The sequence below is a fragment of the Myzus persicae genome, unplaced genomic scaffold (genome assembly GCF_001856785.1).
Source record: "Myzus persicae strain clone G006 unplaced genomic scaffold, MPER_G0061.0, whole genome shotgun sequence".
Classification (NCBI taxonomy): domain Eukaryota; kingdom Metazoa; phylum Arthropoda; class Insecta; order Hemiptera; family Aphididae; genus Myzus; species Myzus persicae.
In genome coordinates, this window is record NW_019102298.1 from 20,356 (window position 1) to 44,354 (window position 23,999).

A 23,999-nucleotide genomic window follows, 5' to 3' on the forward strand; every position below is an offset into this window, starting at 1 on the left:
TATTTGCAAAATAATACATTTTTTTGTGTAGACAGTAATTTTGTAATATCATACATAATATCCTCGTATTTCGCATGATCTATAACTGTGTATTAACTAATTGAACATTCCAGTAGACAAATGCCTACATGATTTGCGAGCATTATTTTTTTATTGCAAAAAATTGTATTTACTTATAATTATGATGCCATGAAAATTAATTTAATCAGAAAAATGATATATAGAATAATCTCAAATTATTTAATAATTATAATAAAAAAAGTAAGAAATTACTAACTAGATGCCTTGCTATACAGATATGTTATTTTTTATTTATTTAGAAAATATAACGATATTATTGTACCAAATTAATATCAAATAAATAATGTTTTCATGGATTCCAAAAATTATGAAATTATATTTCCATTTTAACTGACATTGTCATCAAATAAACGAATAAGGTAATTTGATTTAGAAATTAATTTTGAACACCATTTTGATCGAAAATATTCAGTTATACTTTATTATTACTTGAAAACTCAATGAATCTGTTTTTGATAGACAATATATTGTATTATTATAAGCATATATTTTAAAAATAATCAATATAATATGATGTTTCGTATAAATTTAAATAAGTTATTAAGCTTAGTATAATTATTTAAGTCAAATGCAAATAAAGTAAATCTATTAGACATTTTCTAGGAAATTTTAAAGATTATATCATACAAACTCAGGTTAGTTAAAGCTAAGTGCTACAATCATATTTTAACTTTGGTTCAGTTATTTTTCAATAGAATTGAAATTACTGCAACTATAGGTATTTATTAAAATCTGCAATAGTTTTCTTCAGCACATCTCGTAAATAATAATTAATGTTAATTCAATAAGTTAAAATGAGAATTTAAAATATCAAACCAAAATTAAAATAAAGACGATGTCGTTTCAATTTTAATTGCAAAATTCAACAGTCTAGTTTAACACAGTTCTATATTGCCACCAAACGTAGATAGTCTGTTTTTATGATTTTATCTCCTCACTGAGTGTCAAACTGCTATTCATAAAATTTGTATTTTTACGACCAGATTGATTATTATGTAAAACTGAAAATATGAATATTTTTTTACTTACCCACCTAAGTTTATTGCATTAAACGTCCATTATTTGGATGGGTTTTTAGATAAGCTACTGAACTGGGTTCCATATTAAAGTAAAATGACTACTATTTAACTACATACGAAGGAAGCCAAACCTTTACTTTTAAGTTTGTATTAAATAAAAAATAAAATATTTATCTTAAAAATAAATAAATTTTAGTTAATGCCTATTTGGTCTTACGGCATTAAAATTTCTGGAACAGCCAAACAATCAAACTTTAAAAACAATCCAAGCATTCGAATCAACTACATTCCATCTGAATGTGTGCAGCTTTCCACGTCACCAATCACACTATTAACACTACGATTCACACATACACACTATATCCAAAACTGCATCCACTTCCTTTAAATGATTCCGCTTACACAATCACTTATACCCCATATTTAGAGATCTCAACTCAAATAAAATCACCAGAAATCTAGATAATTAGCTCTCCAATGGTGTAGATAAATGATGAGTCACGCAAAACAAGTGTCTTTGATCGGTGGCTTCTTTTTATCAATTAATTCGTGCTAACCTGTATTAACCACTCATATGTTTATTGTGAAAATTAATTATTTACAAATTGTGTACAACCTATTTAAAAATAATAATACAAAAAACTTACCTATAGAGTTAAACACGAACAGTATTTCTATGGCGTAAACTATATTATATTTTAAAAATTGACAAACATTGTGTGTGACATAATACCAAACCCATACAAAAATAAATAATCGGATCTAATGACCAGATAACGTAATCTTTGGAAGGCGGCGGAATCTCAAAAAACCATCTAACCCATAAGGGTACGATTTTTTCTTTAAATTGAATATTTTTTATTGTGACAGTATAGTATCAAAATTATAGATTTGTATAATTTTCTCGAAAACGACCAGGAAATTTGAACGATTACCTCTGAAAATGTTGTGCCTACAATCCAGATATGTGCTGAGTGAAGATCTTAGAGCGTTTTTCTGATCCGAATTGATTGAAATTAATTTTACTAATATAAAAACTACACATTATCATTACTGTGAAACGAATATGGGTTCTTTGTTCTTGGAAAAAATAAAATATATTCCACACACAATATCAGTATCTTTATACATTTAACGACAGATCAATGTCGGAGATTTGACAAATCGTCAACAGTTCTGCACCATAAAATTACAATACTGTGGCATTTTGTGGAAGTTGATAGGTGTAACAACATGATTTTGAATAGTTTTCAATCTAATATGGTACATCACGTAGGTGGGCTTTTCAACTGTAATAATAGGTATTGGCCTTGTCTACGCTGTTCGTAATATTTATTATATATCGAACGACGTGATGTAATCCGAGAATATATCAAATCACGTTATTAACGCAGTGGCCGTTTTAGTTATGCGACAGTGAAGTTTGAAGTGACTTGAAACGAATTATGTTTTCGAATTTCTATTGTATTGGTTTTATCTGCCGACATAAAACAAAGTAAAGTATTTTATCCATTTCGAGTGTTTAGCGTAATTGTGTAATTACGTGGATTTAGGTAACTCGAACTGGAAAGTTATGCGCATACGTCATATTATAGCCGACAGTACACATTGTCTGAACACGAGCATTGCATTTATCCACGTTTGGGTGGGTGGGTACATTCAGTGAGTTGGTATGACAGGTATTTTTTTGAAATTTTGAAATTCCGTTAATTATTATTATTCCCGTATGAATGGTATTGTACGCGGGACGGTAAAGATAAAGGAATGATGTTTGTGCGAATGCCAAGAAAGGTATGTTTTAATTTAACGCTAAAAAAATTCTCATTTAATTTCACAGGTAAACGATTTCATTGATTATTATTGAGCATCACTCGCTGATGGTACGTTATTATTATGTCCACAAGATATTGGCGACTTAAAAAATATTCTGTTTATGCGTTTATTGCGTTGCGCCGGGGTATAAAAACAAATAGTACCCTAACCATACGAATTTCCAAGAGCATATTATACCGTAGCTAAATACATTATTAATACATATGTACCCTCTGTTTTTATTTACATTTTTTAGTGCTCGCAACGCGTCACTTTAAAATATTATATTGCTATTTTTTAACTGTTTTTTGTTTTAATAATATTGTCACGTCATGTGTCATCTTCGGCAGTGAATAGAAATTTACTGAAAAACATAAAAAAAAAGCATTAAACCGAGAATACGTGAACACGTGCAGCAAGATATGCCTATACTTATATTATATAAAATGGTTTGTAGAACCATATTAGTATATTATACGTCTTACTGAGTGTATTACTTTTAACCAATTTTAGCGATATTCGAATAGTTCAACAAAGGTTAGGTATTATATAATGTACGTCATTACAAATTGGCCAAATATACCATATTATTATGTAAATACACTTATGATAACCTACCCAATCTCTTTATTAAACTCGAGTTCTCCAAAGGATTTGAAAATTACGCCGTTTACGTATTCAACGTCGTAAGAGCAGTTGTAGTACAACATTCGAATAATTTAAAAACGCACACGAACTTACCTATGCGTGTTTTTTTTCTTCCATTGAATCTATTGTACGGGTCATCCAGAACGGCGATAGGACCTTTTTTCCACTTGAGATATTATTTATACATAGTTAATAAATATTCTATTTATACACATAGTTCCTACGCCACTCAAAATGTCCAAACGTTTTTATAGGGTGATCCAACGAACATTATCATTTTTTACCCTCCAAATCGTAAGAAACGTCAAGAATATTCATTTTCATGTTTCATGCAGTTACCTCCAATCTGCATACACGATTATATTTTATAGGAAAATTGGAGTTTATTATTACATTCTACGCATTTTATATACATATTTATATTACTGCAGATAATCATAACAACCTCTAAGAAACAACCCCGTAAAAAACGCTCCCCCGTTAACCCGGTATACTGGAAACGGTAAAGAACAAAAGTTACAATGGGCTGGACACGATTGGCTTAGCCAAAACCCACTCATACGCATTGTAATAGGAAAAAATCCTACTTGGAAAATACCGCTGGGAACACAACGTCTGAGGTGGGATGACGTAATAAGGGATGCTGTGAAAGGGTTAGGAGGAGGTATGGAATGGAAACTACAGACATCGGATTGGGAGAACTGGAGACAAGGATGTACGCTGGGATGGTCCTAAGCGGCCGAGATTACCGAAGAAGAAAGAAGCATCATAACAACCACGAAATACTTAACTCATTATGGTTAATTTCATATTAGTTTTTTTTTTAACTATACATATATTATATCCATAGTACCATATTATACTTAGGGGATTGTATAGCTTTGTTTTTGATTTTGTTTTTGAAAAAAATATTAAATAAAATAAAATTAGTACGAACACACGGCACTACGCGAATACAGTGCAAATTAGATAGATAGTTTTTTAAATTAGTAGGTATTTCAAATAAATATATAACTTTTTTATTAGATTGACACATAATATGATGATATTTGATTCTTCAACAATGATTTCTAAAAAACAATAATTTCTATGGCGACTAAAATACCTTCTCAAAATAAAATTGCAGCGGTAACTAAAATTATTTTTCTATTATAGCATTTTGATAATATCAAGCATTATTGTTATTAATTATTCAATTATTCACAACAATAATATTTGTTGAGTTCCGTAACATACTTAACTTACAATTCATAATTATTATAATATTAATAATATATATTAAAATTTATACAACAAAACAAAACAAAAATTCAGCTATTATTGTAGTATAATAATAATGTTATAATAATATATTATAAGGATGTTGAGCCGTTCATGATGGTATGTGATGCGAGGACGTGAGACACGTGACCACACCAAACACGGTTATTACGATTTGGGACCGGCTGTATCTGCTGGGCCCCCAATTGCCTGGAAAACAAAAACATAAAAATAACAGCAACATCGGTGGTGTAGAAATAAGACTTGTTGGTTCTAAAGGCCCGAGTCATATCGGGTTTAGTGAAACCAATGAGCAAATATTTACGGTGGTCGACAGTACAACGATATTGCGATGGATAAAATATGTGATATAAAAATATGAAAAAAAGAATAGTAACAATAGTAAAATAAAATAAAACGTGTGACAAAAAAAAAAAAAAGGAAAAATGTTGGCCCTTTAATGATGATGCCGAGAGGCATTTCGAAATGGATTTACACAATTTCAACGGGGTACGCAATAATGTATTTAAAATAAAACTAAAACAAAAACGATTTCAACTTTCAAACTGCTTTAGTATTTTATAAATCTCTGTAGGTGAGACTTTTATATTAAAACAAACTCAAAGCGGATATGATTCAAACCAACAGACCAAGTCAAAACGCGTACAATGGATGTCATGTTCAAAATCGCATAGCATAACCTGCAGTGCAATGGTTTATTAATGGTATTCACAAAGCAATACAAAAACTTAACATATTATTATAAAATATATATAGGATGTACTCTAAAAGTTTTTCAAAACGTTAAAAAATTTAACACGAAAAGTAATTAAATAGATACTATTATATTATTAAGTAAGTCTGCCTTTTTTTATCACAGCCCATAATTTTAGTTTTCACCCCATTTCACCGCTTTTATTCCCATCTGAATTTAATAACATGTACACATCAAATCAGCAAACGAATTCGTAAAGTGTCTCACCGATTAGAAATGTTTTACTTATATGAAAAATAATATAGTATACTACATTTTCGTATATTACGGTAACAAAATATTCTGGTCCTCTGCTGACATGCACACACTGTCTTTTATGAAATTAAAATGAGAACAAACAAGCAAATAGTACATACGATAAACCTACTTCCTTCCTATAGACACGTATATTTAATTCGGTTAAAAATATCTACATCAAAATTGTCACAATTTTTTCGTTTTTGAGTTTATATAATATTTGAATCAAATCATCTATCTAGGGTGTGTGGGTATTAAAAATTAAATTTTATTCCAAGTATACTGATGTAGGGAAATAAACGCGAGTCACGTAGACAATTCTCTAGCGTCATTATTATTATTTCCTTTTTCGTTCTTGTGTTGTTCGTTGTAGCCACATTGAAGGCAGAAGAGAAAATAAATTTACACATTTTCAAAATCGTTTTATTTAATTTCGATTTAACGCGTTTCTAACGTAATTTATTTTTTAAACAAACATTGTTATTAGTTAATTTTTTTGTTCGTTGTATTGTTATTTATCCTGGTTGTATCAAATACCAAAGTAAATATAATAATTTAGTACACAGAATATTTAAAACATGAGTGGGATGGGTGATTATTAACCCATTTACCTATACTTTATACATTAGTAGGTAGCTGTAGGATAATAAGTGCGTTTATTTTTCAAATATTAAAAAAATAATAAGAATAAAAAGAACAGTTCAGTTGTTATCATCATCGACCCCTCTTACACTGTCAATTGTTTGTGACAATCGATGAGTATTTATCGCGTCTGAAAAGGTACAAACGAGAACAACATCTGCGTACAAGCCAAATAAATAATAGTATGTAACACCTGTGTATATATTATATATTGTCAAAACAAAATGTAATCAACGTGTGTTCAAAAGTTAAATAAATTGCGAGTGACTTACAAAAAAATAAAAATAAAAACAACTAGCATAATAAATGTGTGCAAAAAATGAAATAAAAATAAAACAAATGTGCTTTATAAAAAGGCGTACGCGATTGCCCACCTGAGGCCTCGAGTCTCCCAGGAACGGTGGGCCTGACGGGACGCGACTGATGCTGCCGGTTGTCCCGGACAGACTGGCCAGTCATGTTTCGCACCACCGACACTTTCGGTTGCTTCAAAACTGCAAACCAACCATAACACAACGCGATTGGTTAACAATTATTAGTGCCACAGACAGACAGATAATCATATGCGCATGGTCTCACTCTCATTTTCCATCTCCATTCTACTGTTTTCGTCACTATCTTTACTCGGCTCTACAGTCTTTATCTCTCGCTCATTTATTAGCTCGTCTATAAGTTAATCGCGCTAATGTTTCCTTTTAAAGTTCTAAAATGATTAGTCTAAAATATGTTTTTCAAAACTTTCAGTGTGAGAAGAGGAGGAGGAGGGGAAGGGCGAACAGATTCCATAACGTTATTTCAATACATTTTTTCAAACAGTAGATGAGAACATTCTATTTGAGAGTTTGAAACACAATGTATTACGAAATATTGGATGAAATTTGACAAAAATTAATTGTATTTTTCCCTCGTTATAAAATTTTAAACCCAAAATAATAGTGGTATATTATGTTTTACTCGTTATATTGAAAGTAAACTAATACAACCATTATTATAATAAGTATATCATATACTGTAGAACTAAAGTAGAGTTATAAAATAAAATGTGTACAATGTGTTGGTGTATTGTGTCATGTAAGCTACAGTGTTATAAATGTTGTTGGCTATTGAGAACAATAAAATCAATAATATAATGTACAACAGGACTTCGTCGGCTTGCTTAATTAGATATACCTAACAATTTAACAATTTATTGTTATATCACAGAACCTTTTGAATTTTTGAGAATATCGAAGATGTTTTAGCATGGAGTTTTAGTGTAACTCGTTTAGTATATAAAGTTACCTATAAGTTGTTCGTATACAGGATTTATCTTTGAGGGAATTATATGACCTTTTGAAAATATGCCGATAAATGAAAATGTAGAATCGTAATTGTACCAAGAAAATTCGTTTAACAGAACTAAAACACAATAATCGGTAGTAGCTAACATGATTTTTATTTGTGTTCTTTTGAGAAGCTTAACCACAAGTTACCAAGTACTTTAGACCGAGTTTTTAGCTCATCGTTCCTCATTTTTTACATTAAACCTTTTGAACTCGGACCAACACGGATACCATCTTCAGAAAACAGCTGTCCTGTGTGTTATACTGTACAGTGTACATCATACAAATTGAATCCGGCGAACGAGTCGTAGATATTGTTTTTCTACAACTGCGCGTTCCGATTATTTCATTCATACATATTACACATAATATTGTGGATGTTGATATTCAAAAAGTACATATTTAAATACACTAAATATTTTAGTACATAACGGTATTCTACGAAAGTTATAATGTACCATTGATGTATAATATTATTATATTACTATATAAGAATTTATGAGACTATTTTTATGGATCATAAACGTTGTCTCGTTTTATTTATGGTTTTTATACAATTACAAAGTTTTCTTTAGAACAGCATATGAGTAGTACTGGACGCATCATACAGTCATTATTTATGATATGCAAAGAAATGGGTCGTTTTCATAAACTTGGTTCCAAGAAGTTGCCTAGGTGCATAGGTACAACTCATCAAAGATAATACATTCCTACCATAAACAACAATTTATTGAAAATTATTGAATAAACAGTTTTAAATAATGTTAATAATGTTGGTACTATAGGTACATGTATATTATTATAATTTTATAAGAATTGTTTTAAATTTTAAATTTCAAATATTTATTATGATTTTTTAAAGAGAAATTGTATTAATTAAATTTTTTGTAAGTTTATCAACTTGAATAAAATATTTATAATATTCGAATAAAGTAATTATTTTTATGATATTGTGTAAAATGTAAATATGTATTATATTCAAACACAAATATAATATTACTTACAAAATGTATGTATAATATATAATATAAATTTAAACAAGTGTTAAATAATGGATATGTTAAATTTGATTTATTCAACGCATATTTATTTATTTATGTTTAAATATAAAGCCGGGGAAGACGCTCTGCTGTATGGTACCTATAGATGTCGATTGTTTTTCAGTATTGAATAAGTCACTGTAACGGATGTGTTAAATTTGAATTCATTGGTAAATAACTGTAAACGAAAAACTATTTTGAGCGGAGATGATATGTCAGCAAATATTTCTAAGCATTATATATTCACTACATATTTATTATAAACGATTTATACAACAGTATTATTTTATTTTGCTGTCACGAGTAATAGGATAAGTTGAAATAATTTTTACCAAAAACTAATTGCATATTTTATATTATATTATATTATATTACTTCATAATATACTACAACTAGGTAGCTGTTTTTAACTTGATAGACAATAATGCCCTACTGCAGTAGAACGGTATGAATAGGTTTGTGATATAAATAGCTTAAATTTATTCTAAATAAGTATTTTGAAAATTGCATTGTGTATGGTAACTAAAAATATCCACAAATAAAATAGGTAACTGTAATTGTGACTTTTCATTTAAATATCCAAATTTTATTGACGTTTGAACTTAAAATGTCCAAAATACAATATTGTGAATATTCTTCTGAGTAACTTTATATTATAGGTACTAAACACGTCGAATAAAAACCCCATGCCAAAACACCTTCGATATTATCAAAAATTCAAAAGTTTCTGTGATATAATAATAAATTATATTTAAATTGTTATGTGTATGCATCTAATTAAACATGCTGGCAAAGCTCTGTTGTAAATTATATAGATTTTATTGTTCTCAATAACCAAAAACGTTTATAATACTGTAACTTACATGACACAGTATACCAACATTTTATACATTTAAAGTCTACTTTTTTTCTATAATGTAAAATATACTTATAATAATAATTATATTAGTTTACTTTTTATATAATGAGCAAAACATTTACCATTATTATTTCAGGTTTTATATTTTCTAAAGAGCCAAAAATGCAATTAATTTTTATCAAATTTCATCCAATATTTCGTAATACATTGTGTTTGAAACATTCAATTAGGATGTCTTCTTCTACTGTTTGAATTTAAAATGTCTAAAAACAATAATATTGTGAATATTTTTTAAAGTTTTTGTAAGAACAATTTATTCGAAACTTTGTATTATATTTGCCAGTCGAAGCAATTAAAATTGAAAATTTTATAAATTTTTAACTATAAAATAATTTGAAAAAAACGTGATTTTGTAACTTTTGCTTTCCTAACTTGGAGCGCTTATTACTTCTGAAGAACCATATATTAAACTGTCAAACTTTTTGACCAATTATACATTTTTTTACTAACTTTATGAAAAAAAGTATTGATTATGTGTGTCAAAAATTTGTGTTGTGTAAATATTTCCGTATTTCCGTAATTTCTTTTTAATTTTTCCTCTTCTTTTCTTTTAGAAAAAACATGTTGAATTATTACTTTTGACCCATTTTCTCCTTTAAAATTACCAGATGGATACATTTTTTTTTACCAAAAACCGCCCTTGAAAATGGATACCAAAGCCTTTTTCTACCATAAAATGTTTTTTATAGGATACAAAAAAATAATTTAAAAAAACACCACTTTTCCTGGAGACCCAAGAAAGCATCTAAAACGGACGTGATGTCTTGATCTACTAATTGAATAACCCCCACTTTTACATGTTATGACTTTCCATCATTAGATGGCCACTTCACACAAGCCCCCTGTCTGAAATATTGTAAATTAAATTAAATAAATCAAATAATATTTTTACAAATATTTCTAATAAATCCACAAAATTCCTTGCTCTTATTGTAAAAATAATACTTTACAGATTGTACAAATACTCGATAAAAAAAAAAAAATTACTCTAGTAAAACCAATACATTCATCCCTCAGCTCAGAAGCTAAAATAATTAATGATGTGTACTAACAGAGATTTTCTATGTTTTACTAGATTTCAATATATTTTCTTACCAACTTGAGTGGTTTTTATAGTATTTAAATGCAATTTACGACAAATAATATATATTTTTAGAATTCTGTATAACTGAACTATTAAACCGAGTCAATTTTGGACCTCATATAAAAATCGGAAGATACTTTAAAAAGAATATTTAGATCGAAAAATAAAATCCATAGGTACTACTCACAGTACATTATATATTAATAATAAAATATATTATAATAATTTATTATTATATAGTAATTATATAAAATACTTAAAGATTTACCTATAAATTTACTATAAATCAACAACAATTATTATATTAGTTATTTTATTTATCGATATAGAAGATTTTAGTCTAATAAATTGTTATAATGCTGTAAAAGATTTGATAGTTGAATACCTATAAAAAAATATTGTATTTGAATAGAATTAAATCCTAATTAGATTTTTATAACACGAAATTTAACACAGAAATATATATGACTTTATACATTATACTGTATAATAAAATTATATTATAGTACAATACATTTATACATATAAACATATTAGGTTTTGTGTTTCATGATTTTGTAGCGTATAGATAATTAGTTTTAGGTTGATATTAAATTTAATTTAAAAAAACTGGCTATAATTATTTTCTAATATAAAGATGTTTTTAGCTATTGTTCACTGTTTATAAAATCATTTTAAATGTTTTTTTCTCGTTATAATGATGAATAAATATTATTTTAAAATATTAAATTATTTATGTCAATAATACAATAGAGGATAAATTGTATACAATGTAGATAAATTGAGCATATTTTTAAAAAAATTTCATGTTTAATTTTGATGAATTTAATAGTATTGCTTTTTATAGCATTAAATAAAATAATATGAATAGGACTATTGTAATATATTTTTATGAATTCATTTGAAATATGAATTAAATACAACTAATCCAGAAACCTATAACCGGGTAGATTTCAAATAGGTATGAACAAAAATTGTTTATTTTAATGTTATGTCTAATATTTTGTTACTTGAAATATTAGTCGGTATTTATTTACAGACAGAAGATGATTAATCTTCAATAATGTGTCATAATTGTTCATTCAAATATGCATGTTGTTAATTAGTACAATATTACTGTTACGGTTGCTTGATAAGCAGACATGGTGACTTGGACTTACCTTCTTTATTCACCGCCCGGTTGAGTTCAGACGCACTTTTCGGAGCTAAAGAAGGTTTTGGTATTTCTGTAATGATAAAAAAAGCAAAAACAACTCGAATGAATAAATAGTGGAAAATAGTAAACAAGACCAAAATGTATAAAACATTATACGACATCACAAGAATGAATTTTCACGTTTCGCCATGGACAAAGTCCCCCGGTTATGTAATTTATTGCACAATCGATCCGAATTTATACGAGTAAATTGAAAGACTCGGGAAAAAAAACCACAGTTCTGCAGAGGGAACACGTATAATTTATTTAGAATCTCCGAGGCAGTAAAACTTTATTTTATATACAGTATCGAACATCTAATCAGATAGAAAAATTTCCACTGCTTTAGGATTGTGCACAGTTAACGTTGTCGTCTTGTTTAACTTTGAATAAGGGTAGTAGATACTTCCTTTCTGTGTTTAATGTTTATACTTGTCGACGAATCGTCTGTAAACAAGTCGAAAGAATTTATAATCATTTCATTGCTGCTGCTTTTTTCTCGTTATTAGTATTTTTTTTTTTTTTGTTTTAATCAATCACGGCCTTTTGACGTAACATCGATGTCGGCCACGTAAGGGGGAAAATTGTTGTTACATACACTTTGTCGGAAAGTGGAACATCGGGAAATGGGATTTAAACGAACCGTGAATAATTGGCGTCGTCGACTTTGAAGTGTTCCCCGGAACCAGAATGGAATGAAGTTAACGTTAGTGGGGAGAAAAAAAATAGAATGAAAAAATTAAACGAATAAAAAAATAAAACAAAATAAGCCTACTGCCTTGACGGGGTCGTTAGGTTAGGACAATTACCACACTCGGCGGATAACGTCTACACGAATCATAACCTCCAGTAAAATCATGGTACCTACGTGTACCTACTTATATAGCTATAACGTAGCATAATATGGAATAATGTTCATTGGCGTACTTGAAAAAGTGACCATGTACGGATATCTCCATCTCTTTAGAGTTGGGATAGGTTTTTTTTTTAAACGTATATTTACAATAATTATATTGTAAAATTTGCTTTCACTTAAATAGAAATCAATATAACTGATAAAGAAATAAAAAATAATAATTTAGAGCTTTTAGGAAAGCCTTTGTATGAAGAGTAATAACAAATTTATTCATCTCCCCATTCAATGGTACGATTCGTCCGGATACGATTCTTCATACTATTTATATTATAATATTGTAATAACACGTGGGTGGTATTTAAATACCGTAAAGTCTGATGGAGCCCTCGGTTTCGCCGAGCGAGTTCTTGGATATGCACTTGTAATTGCCGAAATCCGATTGGCTCAAGTCTCTGATGGTGAGCCTCATGTGGATGTGGTATCTTTTCTCCGTGTCCGACGTCACATACTTCTTGTTTTGGAACAGCATAGTTTTTGAGTCGCGAAACGACCAATAGTTTATCGACTTAGGATACGCCTCCGTCTGGCAATCGATTGTCACGTCCGTACCTGACGGAGCTCCGACCAACTGATTCGGTACCCATATCATCGGCGAGACTATAACAACACATACATAATATGAATTGAGTATTATTATCAAACTTTGTTATAATATATGAAACCAAATATCATATTATTGCGGTCCTAGAAATCCGGTCTCATGAGGTTTATTAATCTGACACCGTGGATGGTAATCCGCTCTAATTTATTTTCTGTAATAAAACTATAGCTTAGTGTATTAAGAGAACGAATATGATCGTCGCGGTATTTAGTTAATGGAATTATTCTTTCGAGATAACATAGAAAACCTCGTGGTAGGCGATTGGAAGACATTGACGATGATTTTATTAATTATATAGATACCTTTGTATATTAAAATCATGATTAATTATAAGATTTGCACCTGCAAGTTAACGAAATTATGAGAAAAATGAACAACTGAAATATACCTGAATAGGTATAATTTCAAAATAAGAGAAAAATCCAGTGTCTGTGAGCTATTGTCGGCTGTGACATAATTATACATATGAAATTATAATATGGACAAACAGTTAAAATTATTTTTTGTTTTATAGTCGTAATAATACTTTGATCAATAAACTATGTAAACAAGACCTCATCCCAGATACGAATCCAGAGTAAAGATCTGGAGGGCAACAATTTTTTAAAACATAAATACAATTACAATATAGGTACACTTTGTTCTTAATTTAAAATTGTTTTCCCAATATTAGTATAATAATACTATAATCTAAATGCAATAAATAAATTAAACACGATTAATACTTAATCATAAAATTATAACACTATAATCATAGTTCACAGATATATATGCTATTTTATACTATCGTACAAATCAATGGTTGGAATAAAATAATATCTGGCTCTACAGAATTACAAAACAAAAAATTGAAGAAATAATATGTGTGGGGTGAGGACTGAGGCCTCTAGGCCTCCCAAAATCCTTCTCTGCCTTATTCTGTCATATGCAGTATGAGAATTTAAACTATACCCAAGTGTTGTTCAATATTAAGTCAAATATTTATGTCCTTCTATTATTTAGCAACTAAAAATCTGCGATTGAAAAACAGAATTGTACACAACTTGACATTTGATCGAGTATACCCACCTACTAATAATTAGTCTTTTCTTTTAAAATATTTCGAAACAATTTCTAAAACAAGATATCACGTGGGTAGACATAGAGCTCGAATCTTTGTATCGTACAAGCAGATACTTCTAACCTAGGCACATATCAAAAATAATAAACGCACTGTAGTGTGTGAGATAATGTTAATATTTTGTAATAAATTAACTATGGTGTTATGAAAAATTAAAAATGTTTGGTAATCTGACATAGTATATTCCAGCCTCGCAGTATAGATGTGCAGGATATTATAGAGACTCTGAACTAGCTGTATCACATCGTAGAATAATATAGTGAATTATTATGTGGCGTGCAATGCGAGCAAAGTCAAGATGCATAATAAATAATAATATATTATAATGTGATTATCGCCAGGGCTGAAAACGTTTCGTGCTTAATGACGACGACGACGCAACAACGATATTACAGTGCAATAATACGTGCTCGTCTACAATGTAATAATACATGGTAAGATACGAGTCATTGTTATTGTTATGCTCGTACGATATGATGATATCATGCGAAATTACGAACGGTCGTGTTACATCGATGATATCCGGAGCTTTTCGGTCCATGCCGGCCATTTTCCAATATTATAATTATATTAATCGGCTGTAATTATACGCTCGACTGATTTCGCAGGACATTATGTTATGTCAAAATCGTCCAAATAACGTAAGCATTTAGGCGAACGTTCTGAAAATGGTTACCCATACGACCAAAAGTTAAACTGTAATATTATGGTGCACTCGGCTCCGAGTGTTTCGAATGTCCGCGGAGGAAAACAAATACTGCTGCCTTGTGTGATTCGCTTTTTTATTCGGTCAATAGCGTTTAATTAACCGTGTAAACAAAAGTGTTTACTCACGCTCTGCTGTAATACGTGTACTGCTTATCTCAGACTTAAATTTTGTACGCCACCGGTGTGCCAATAGATTATTAATTAATATAATGTTAATTTGAACCTCTTTTTTTTATTTTCAAGGATTTTGACATTTAAATGTATTAAAATAATTTTAATACAGGTATTACGTGCTAGTATACAATTTGTAGTAATACTCATACCTAACATCATGAACGATAAGAAATAATTCATAATTATTAAAGGCGGTGATTATGAGAGTCGTTGCACATTCACATGGTTCTTTTAACAATCTGATCTATGTAAGAGAGTAAAATTGGTTATATAATAACGGACTGTAGTTATTAACTTATTACACCTACCGTTCTCATATTTATATAAAAACTTAAATTAGGTACACTACTAATAGTGTAACCGTAATATTAATGGTATACTCATAAAATTATTGTTGTGTTGGAAAATAAAATATCAGCTAATATAAATGTCATAGCCTACAATTAAAATTAAAAGTGTATGATATACTTATTAAAGCTGTGTTCATAAATTGAAGTACAAAATTATATTTATAAATGTGGCACATGTTGGTATTTTTTATTATTCCAAATTTATTATGCATATTGTGTAACATAAAAATTAAAAATTAAAGTATTTTTAAGCACTTTTTCAATAAAATTAAACATAAGTCATAGCACAGGTAATTTATATAACAAAAAATAAAAATAAAATAAAATAAAGTACCCTTAAGACTGTAATGGTCTATATGGATTTAAGTGGTTTCATAATTTGGTAAAAGAAAATAGTAAATCATTTTTATTTCCATACAGGGGCTAAAAGTTAAATTATAAAAATTAAATGAACAAAAGAACAATAGGAGTGTTAAATAAGCAGTTTCATTCTTTTATTAAACTATTACTAGTTTAGATAACATTTTTTGAAACTTAAACTTCTGTTGTTCTAGAATAATGTGATATAACATACGACGGACACACCATGGTGATTTGTACATTATTTTCAAAAACAATGTACGTCTAATGTCAATAAATATTCCGCATTATGATTAGTAATTTGGTTTTATGCATATCACTTGATATAATATGCACACACTGTTTGTATAATATATGGTATAATATGTAATACCTATGTATAATGTATATTGTATATTATGTTCATATACATCCGATATCCTAGCTTATGTTAATCACAATAATATTATATAAACGAAAAACAAGTAAAGCATACTTAAATAACAAATTTGTTTTAACTAACTAAAAATTGTAATATATCTAAAAAATGGTGTAACATATTATTGTGGTATATATTACCCATTGGATTATTACTTTGGTATTACTTTTAAATTATTTTATTTTATAATTTATACTTAATTTACTTAGGTGAATTAAATAATTTTAAACATGAATTGTACAATATTTCATTCAGGCAAATTTAAATTGCAACATGCCAAGTGCATAATATGTTATATTATAAATTATTATAAAATAATATGATGAACTTTGTATATTTAGAATTGTACGATTATATTTAGATTAACTTTAGATTTTCAGTCTTCAGTTATAATAAGTATACAATTTTAAAATGTATTTATTTTTATTTTTTAACAATCATTGTTAATTTGTATTCTTGTATCTGCACAAATTATATTTTATTGTTCTGTATTTTTTTTGTAATAATTTTTATTACAAAGAATATTTAAAAGTGTACTTGCACAGTATGTAAAATATTAAAATATAAGGCTATATTATATAATATTAAGCATTTTCATCTTTAAAATATATAGGATGAGATGTAGCGTTTTCTAGTACTAACCGAACGGACAAACGCAAAAACACCAGGATCCGCATTTTATGCTCTTTTAAATAATGAAAAAACAATTAGTTTCCATAAAAATCACGTTATGACAGTTTTTTGTAGTTTTTTTTATAAATTTTTATGGATTATTCAGAGAAACACTTTGAACACATCTATCATTAGATAGTTTATTAAAAAAGTTATAGCTAACGTAATTTGTAAAATTGTTTTGGAAATTTGTTCGTATAGTGCTAGATTTTGGTATTCCAACTTTGTATGGAAAACGAAAGTTTCACCATTAATATAAAAATAAATATTACCATAAAATAAAAATTCAAATACTTTTTATTATTATCTGTATTTATACAATTTGATTGACATTTATGTGGAAAATATACATATTATTTTTTTTAGGTATAAATCAATTGAACGTGTCAATAATTGATTATGTAAATAATGTTAATATAATAATGATGAAATTATGTGCAAAGTCAATTTTGATGTCTAAATCTATAAAACATACATACAAATCATCATTTTGGGAATCATAATTTAGATTTCAGAAATTCATTTTACAAAACTGTGGATAACGCGTATGAATGGCATACGATTAGTCACCATATTCGTAATACAAATTTACTGTGACATTTATACAGTACAACTTCCGTTAACGGTCGTCTCTTGAGAATAATTACCTCTACGTTATTGCGTAATTCTCTTTTTGATTCCATCAAGTGTTATGAGAAAAATAAACAAATACCTTTATGCAGCTTGCACTCTAACGATCAAAATAAATGTTTCTAAAATAGAACAATTCAATTATTTTGATTATTTATAGTGGTTTATAGTTATCTTGTTGAACATCTATGATAAGTAACACCGCGATAAACATGATGGATTTGTGTATTTTATGATGTTTCATTAGTGTTCACCGTTCAATGTCAGTTAAAAGCGTTTCAAAGAGTATGCTTTATTATTACTGACACGTGTGCAATGTGTATATTACATTTATTGAAAACGGTTTATTTATAGATTTAGAAAATACAAATTAGTAGTAACGGATATTCGATTTGGAAAATATTTTAAACCTTATAATAATATACTTAAAATCTTTGATGTATTGCCGTATACGGAGTACATTCGTAATGCTATACTTAAACGTCATTATAAATATTTGTTTTGTGCGTCTTCTTATACAGAAGAATTGAAAGCACTTGACATTAATTTGCATTTCTGAAACAAAAAGGCATTAAAGGTCGGAGAAACGAAATTGATGTAAAGTGTGATTGTGACAACACTCGAAGATTAATTTTAAAACAACTCATAAGTCTCTTTTCGGAAACTGGTATCCTTTTTTAAAAATATTAAATTAACTTGACAACTCCAAACGTCTATTCAGTCATAATATATTGTGTTCCCTGCTCTCCCGTGTTGTGCACTGCAAAGGAGTGTACGTGACGTTTACGAGAACGACTGAAAAGACCATCATAATAATTGGGTTTTTCTTCCACATTATAAAATCAAGAACGCGAAACAAGTGGCGCGTACGTATATATATATATTATTATATTTAGTATCCTTTTCTGGCGGACGGGCACTCGCCAAAATTATCTACGTGGAATACGATGGTCGTCTTTAATTTCACGTCACCCGCCACTATATAGATCCATATACACGCGTGCAGACGGAGAAAGATGGACTCGTGTTGAATTTTAACTACTTAAATACTCCCGGCATGCCTGCGTACTCCTCGCCCCGTCTCATGCCACCACCGCCACCGTGTTTGTAAACTTTATACTCTACTAGCAATGTCTTCAGTGCTCCCGGGGGTGTAATCCGGCTCTAATCCTGCCGTTTATTAGTTTCGAGTTGGCAATGCAAAAGTTTTGTCAAAACAGTTGAGACGGGTTGAAAGGGTGACGAAAAAAAAACGTCAAACTGAAAAAAAATACCACTAACTCGAGGGTGTATTTGTTTATTTTGTGATCTTTTTTTGTGTTTTATTCAGAAACTAAAATATCGAAATATACATGACTCGAAAACTTAACATTACAGTACTTCGACTCGTACAGTCGTAGATTTCTAATGTTATAACAAATACAATTATGAAACTCCAGTAGTCAGCAGGATATCCGTTTGGAGCAATATATTGTATCGGAGTAACTCACTGATTAATATTTGGACACAGTATTCATAATAATATATTCTTAAATGTAATTTATTTAGTTTATAAATTCACAGTTACCCTTTTAAGGCTGGAAACTTTACACATGAAGAGAGCCGGGACTGTGCGTTTTTGCATCCGGGTCATATATGTTCCAATAATTAATGTAACATTAATTTTCTTAATGCTACTTTAGATCATAATTAGTTCTAGCACATTCTAATTATAGTACACTGCCAGTGCATAGCGTTTCTAGTGTTTCTACTTTAACTTTTATTAGGTTTTTTGATGAATTAATTAAGAAGTATTAGTCTATAAGATATTATGATATCTTGACGCTTTTAGAGTATACTTGTTTTGTAGGTATGTAATCAACTATGAATATAATATATAATTTCAAAAGGGTACATTTTATTACGTGGTTTAGAGTTTATAAATTGTATGAACCTAAACAAAATACAAACTGGTCACCAATAGGCTATAACAAGTATTTGAACATAACATAATTTCTTGAAGCGGTCATTATGTTTTAATTATTACTGCTGTGAATATTTTGTATTAATTTTACTTTAATTTATTAAACCATACTATATTTGTTACTATTATTTTCAACATATTATGTGTGAATAATACCAACATAATATTATTATGTTTGTGAATCGTGGGTCATAAATGAAACGGAATAGAAGACATTCGAAGATTTTGAGATACGAAGCTCGAGGCATATGGGGAATATAATTTGAATAGAAAGGAGATAAAATATAGATAGAAATTGTTAAATAAAAATGTTCACCTTTGTTGATAGGAATAAATTATGAATTAAAAAAATAGTTAGATCTGCACTGAGATACCCGGAAGAGATGCATATTAAAATAATAGAATTTATGTTCTAAGGAAAAATATCTGCGGGCTTACTTGGTAACTCTAACTAGGTCAAAGGATAAATTAAAAAGTATGAAAAAGTCAACATCTACAAAGAATTAAAATAAAAGGCGAGTACCTTTAGGTTGAAAACTGAAAATACTATGATGTGTGAAGATTTGTGATCAAACTCACTATAATTACACACAAGTTTAGTATAAATTGGTGCTCACTTGTAGATTTATTCGATGCATAATTATTGTGAGTAAACATATTGTGTGTAAAACGACTCTATAGTTTTATTTTATGGGTTGTAGTGCTTGTCTGCAGGGGAAGAGCAAGTGGCAGTAAACTGTTCGTCGAACACATGTTACTTGTATTCTGGAAGACCGGACCGGGGTGATAACCATAAAGAAAGTGTGGCCCAGAAAATAGAAGCGGATATTCTGAGTACAGTATGGGATGAACTTTAGAGGAGGGTTAGTCTGAGATAATGTAATTGAACTTTATAGTTTCTACTCAACCCCTTTCTAGCTTAACCACCAGCAATTAGCTTCGCCCAAAAAGCACTTCCGGCCCACTTCCCTTCCCTCCTCATCAACTGCCATGTGCGTGTCCTCACTCATAATCCTGTGACCTTTTCAACGGGGTTGGACGAGCATCGTGTCCTTAGATAAAACACGTTCATAATCCTTTTGTAGATGAATAATTAATCATATTCAACATACTTTGGAGACCTGTAGTTAGAGTGGTGAAGTGAGGTATCGGAGGCGAAAGATTAAAATCGAAAGCAATTAAATGGATTCGTCTTCGACGCCTGTTGAAGACTACGTTTTATCCACAGCTATTGTATTCGTTGAAGTCTCTAATAATCTTCACGACCATTTGATATTTTTTCAAACCTATTGTGAAGTGTGTAAATGAACTACATTTTTTGATACGAATTTGTTGCATTATCATCCGGATGATCAACGTGTCCAAACAAATAAATATCAAAACAAAAAAACAAAAATAAAAACAGTACGTATAGGTTGAATATCAGATTCAAACTGGAAAAATTATTAGAGTAAAGCCAATAAATTCGGTATTGTTAAGTGCATTTGCTCAATAACGTATTAAACTCGAGTTGATTTCGTGGTTTTGTACGTAGAACTGCAGGGACGGAGGCTGATTGCGGTAAAGCCAATAAACCAATGCACACGGGAATAGGTATTTGATGATACACTTTCTTGCCCCCTACTCTCACCCAGTGGATTTTATATCTGTTGTTTCGATGGGGTTTATATCCAGTTGTTCGTTAAGTAAAACGTCATTTAGAGATCGTCGTTGTATGCCCGGCGACGCTACCTATAAATCCGAGTCAGAGATCCCACTGATAGGGCATAAGACCACCGGATGCTAGGTAATTTCATATTTTCTCGTCATGAAACCTCGACGAGCAAAAAATATCTATTTATTTAGCTCATTTCCTACCAGCCATGTGTTTGTATTTGATAAAACATATAAACAATTTTTATTTACACTCTTCCGAGAATGTTTTCAAAACACCAAGATTTTTATTTGGGCCGTTCTATACTAAGCGACGTACCTCCACTATTTTCTCCAAATATAATATTATACAATTTATTATAATTTATTGACATTGTATTCATTTTTCATAGATTAGGAGTTCTGATTAAGATAAACTAATTATTTTAGTTATCTACAGCATTTTTTACTTTTTAAACACCAAAGACAAAATATACAATTGTATAATTTTTAGCAGATTAGAACACGGGGTGAATTTTTATTTTCTATTATATTTGAAATAAATTACATTAAAATAATAATAAATTAGTATTAAATAAATTAAAATTGTATTCATCATAATATAATATGGTTTCTATAGATAAATATCACAAGTTTTAAATTTATCCAGCCCTGCTGATGGTGAATGTTGACTAATATAATGGCCATTGTGAATATATTGATTTCTTACTAAACATTTACTTAACTTAATTGTTTATCCTATCTTTATTTTAAGTTATAACATTATTGATTAAACTCTCTTTTTTATAGTTTTAAGCGTCTTAATAATGAAGATCTGAACTTAAGAAAAAAATCTATAGTATAGGTACTATGTATCAACGGGGTTTGTTGTCATTATTATTTATTCTAAGTCCTATTATTGTATTGTAAATGTTGAATAAATGTTCCAGTGTTAAGTTTTTTGGTATCGAGCTGTATTGTTTTTTTTTTTTTTTGTTTTCAAGTTAAAGGCTTCAACTCTATTTTTATTAGCCAGATTTTTAGTGAGGAGGTACGGTTGGTTCGGAACACGTGTACATGAGGCAAGGATTTGTCACTAAAAACCTGGGTGGTCACTCATCCAGGAACTAGCGATGCCGCCAATGCATGACCTCTGAACACGTCAGTGACTGAAGAAAACCACGGAGCCATACCAGGCCTCACCGCATTGTTATATGATAAAATAAAATAAAATGTATGCATACAATGTCGAAAACAAAACTAACTAAAACATGTAAAAAAAAACCTTTGTATAGGTGACAAAATCCCGATTTCATCAACCGCCTATACACTTTGGTGTCAGAAAAAAGCTAAGTCTCGTATAGCAACTTCTTCCCAAAAAAAAAAAAAAAGATTGAAAATATGATATCGGCTGTACAGTAAGTTTATTACAGCAGACGACACGTATTATCATAAAGCGTGTGACATTGTTCACAGAGTTTCTTGGATTCTATTGTACGGAAACGCACACGCGTAACATGATAATATATAATTTATTATATTATATTTACATAACAATTTAGGTGGTGTTGTGTAACGTTTACCGTACGTTTTAATTAAAACTATTATATTGTTAAGCGATATCATTCTATACTTACATTCGACGTCGAGTATAATGCGCTTGCTAACTGACGGAGGCACACCGTTGCTAGCGATACAGAGATATGCGCCCATATCCGCTCTGTTGACTCTTGTCAAGTTTAACGTGTCGCCGAACAGCTTCTCCACAGCTGTAAACACACGTAACACACACAAATAGATGAAAAATATTATAGAATCTTGAACAATAACGTTTGGGTAGGAGTATAAATATATATATATTTATTGACTTTGAATTGATAAATACTGTATTTAAATACTAAACAATACACAACGATTGTCATTTTAATTATTTTATTTTTTTACTACACCTACCTCCGCGTAAGCAACTTAATTCAATAAAATATTATAAAGTGGACTGTTCAACACATGAATTGCCAATTAGACACAGTTTACTGTTCAGTACAATGTGTATAGTTATTTGTAGGATAACACATAGGTATTTGAAAAATATTTTGATTTCTTGTGCCAAGATATACTGACAAACGTGGAAGTATAGAATTCTTATATAACTTTGTTCAACTTTAAAATCGGTAAATCTCTAGACATCTACTTAAAGCTTAGCAGTTGTTTTACCAAAAACATTCTTCATTCAAAACAATCCCAATTGCTTTGTTTATTTAAATTCAAATCTTGACTTATTCAAATGTAATGATCAATAATGTATTAAAATAATATATAATAATGTATAAACATCTTAGAGTTTCAGATGTAATAAAATATTTCTACAGAAAAATTAAATGATGTTAATAATTCAGCTATTTTATGTAGGGCAATATATTA

At 29.4% G+C, this 23,999-nt stretch overlaps 1 protein-coding gene across 2 annotated transcripts in view; it reads right to left on the reverse strand.

Moving 5' to 3' along the window:
- Positions 1-737: 737 nt before the first annotated feature.
- The window catches only part of LOC111031765 (lachesin-like), a 124,088-nt gene continuing 100,826 nt past the window's right edge, over positions 738-23,999 (reverse strand). The window contains exons 5-9 of one of the 2 annotated variants that reach the window (XM_022311848.1): positions 23,216-23,347; positions 13,257-13,547; positions 12,000-12,065; positions 6,849-6,968; positions 738-5,030 (exon numbers count right to left, since the gene is read on the reverse strand). In XM_022311848.1, coding sequence (XP_022167540.1) covers positions 4,933-5,030; positions 6,849-6,968; positions 12,000-12,065; positions 13,257-13,547; positions 23,216-23,347 — 707 coding nt within the window. In that variant the 3' untranslated portion in view covers positions 738-4,932. The remainder of the gene's footprint in view (positions 5,031-6,848; positions 6,969-11,999; positions 12,066-13,256; positions 13,548-23,215; positions 23,348-23,999) is intronic. The other variant, XM_022311849.1, reaches the window with a different exon arrangement.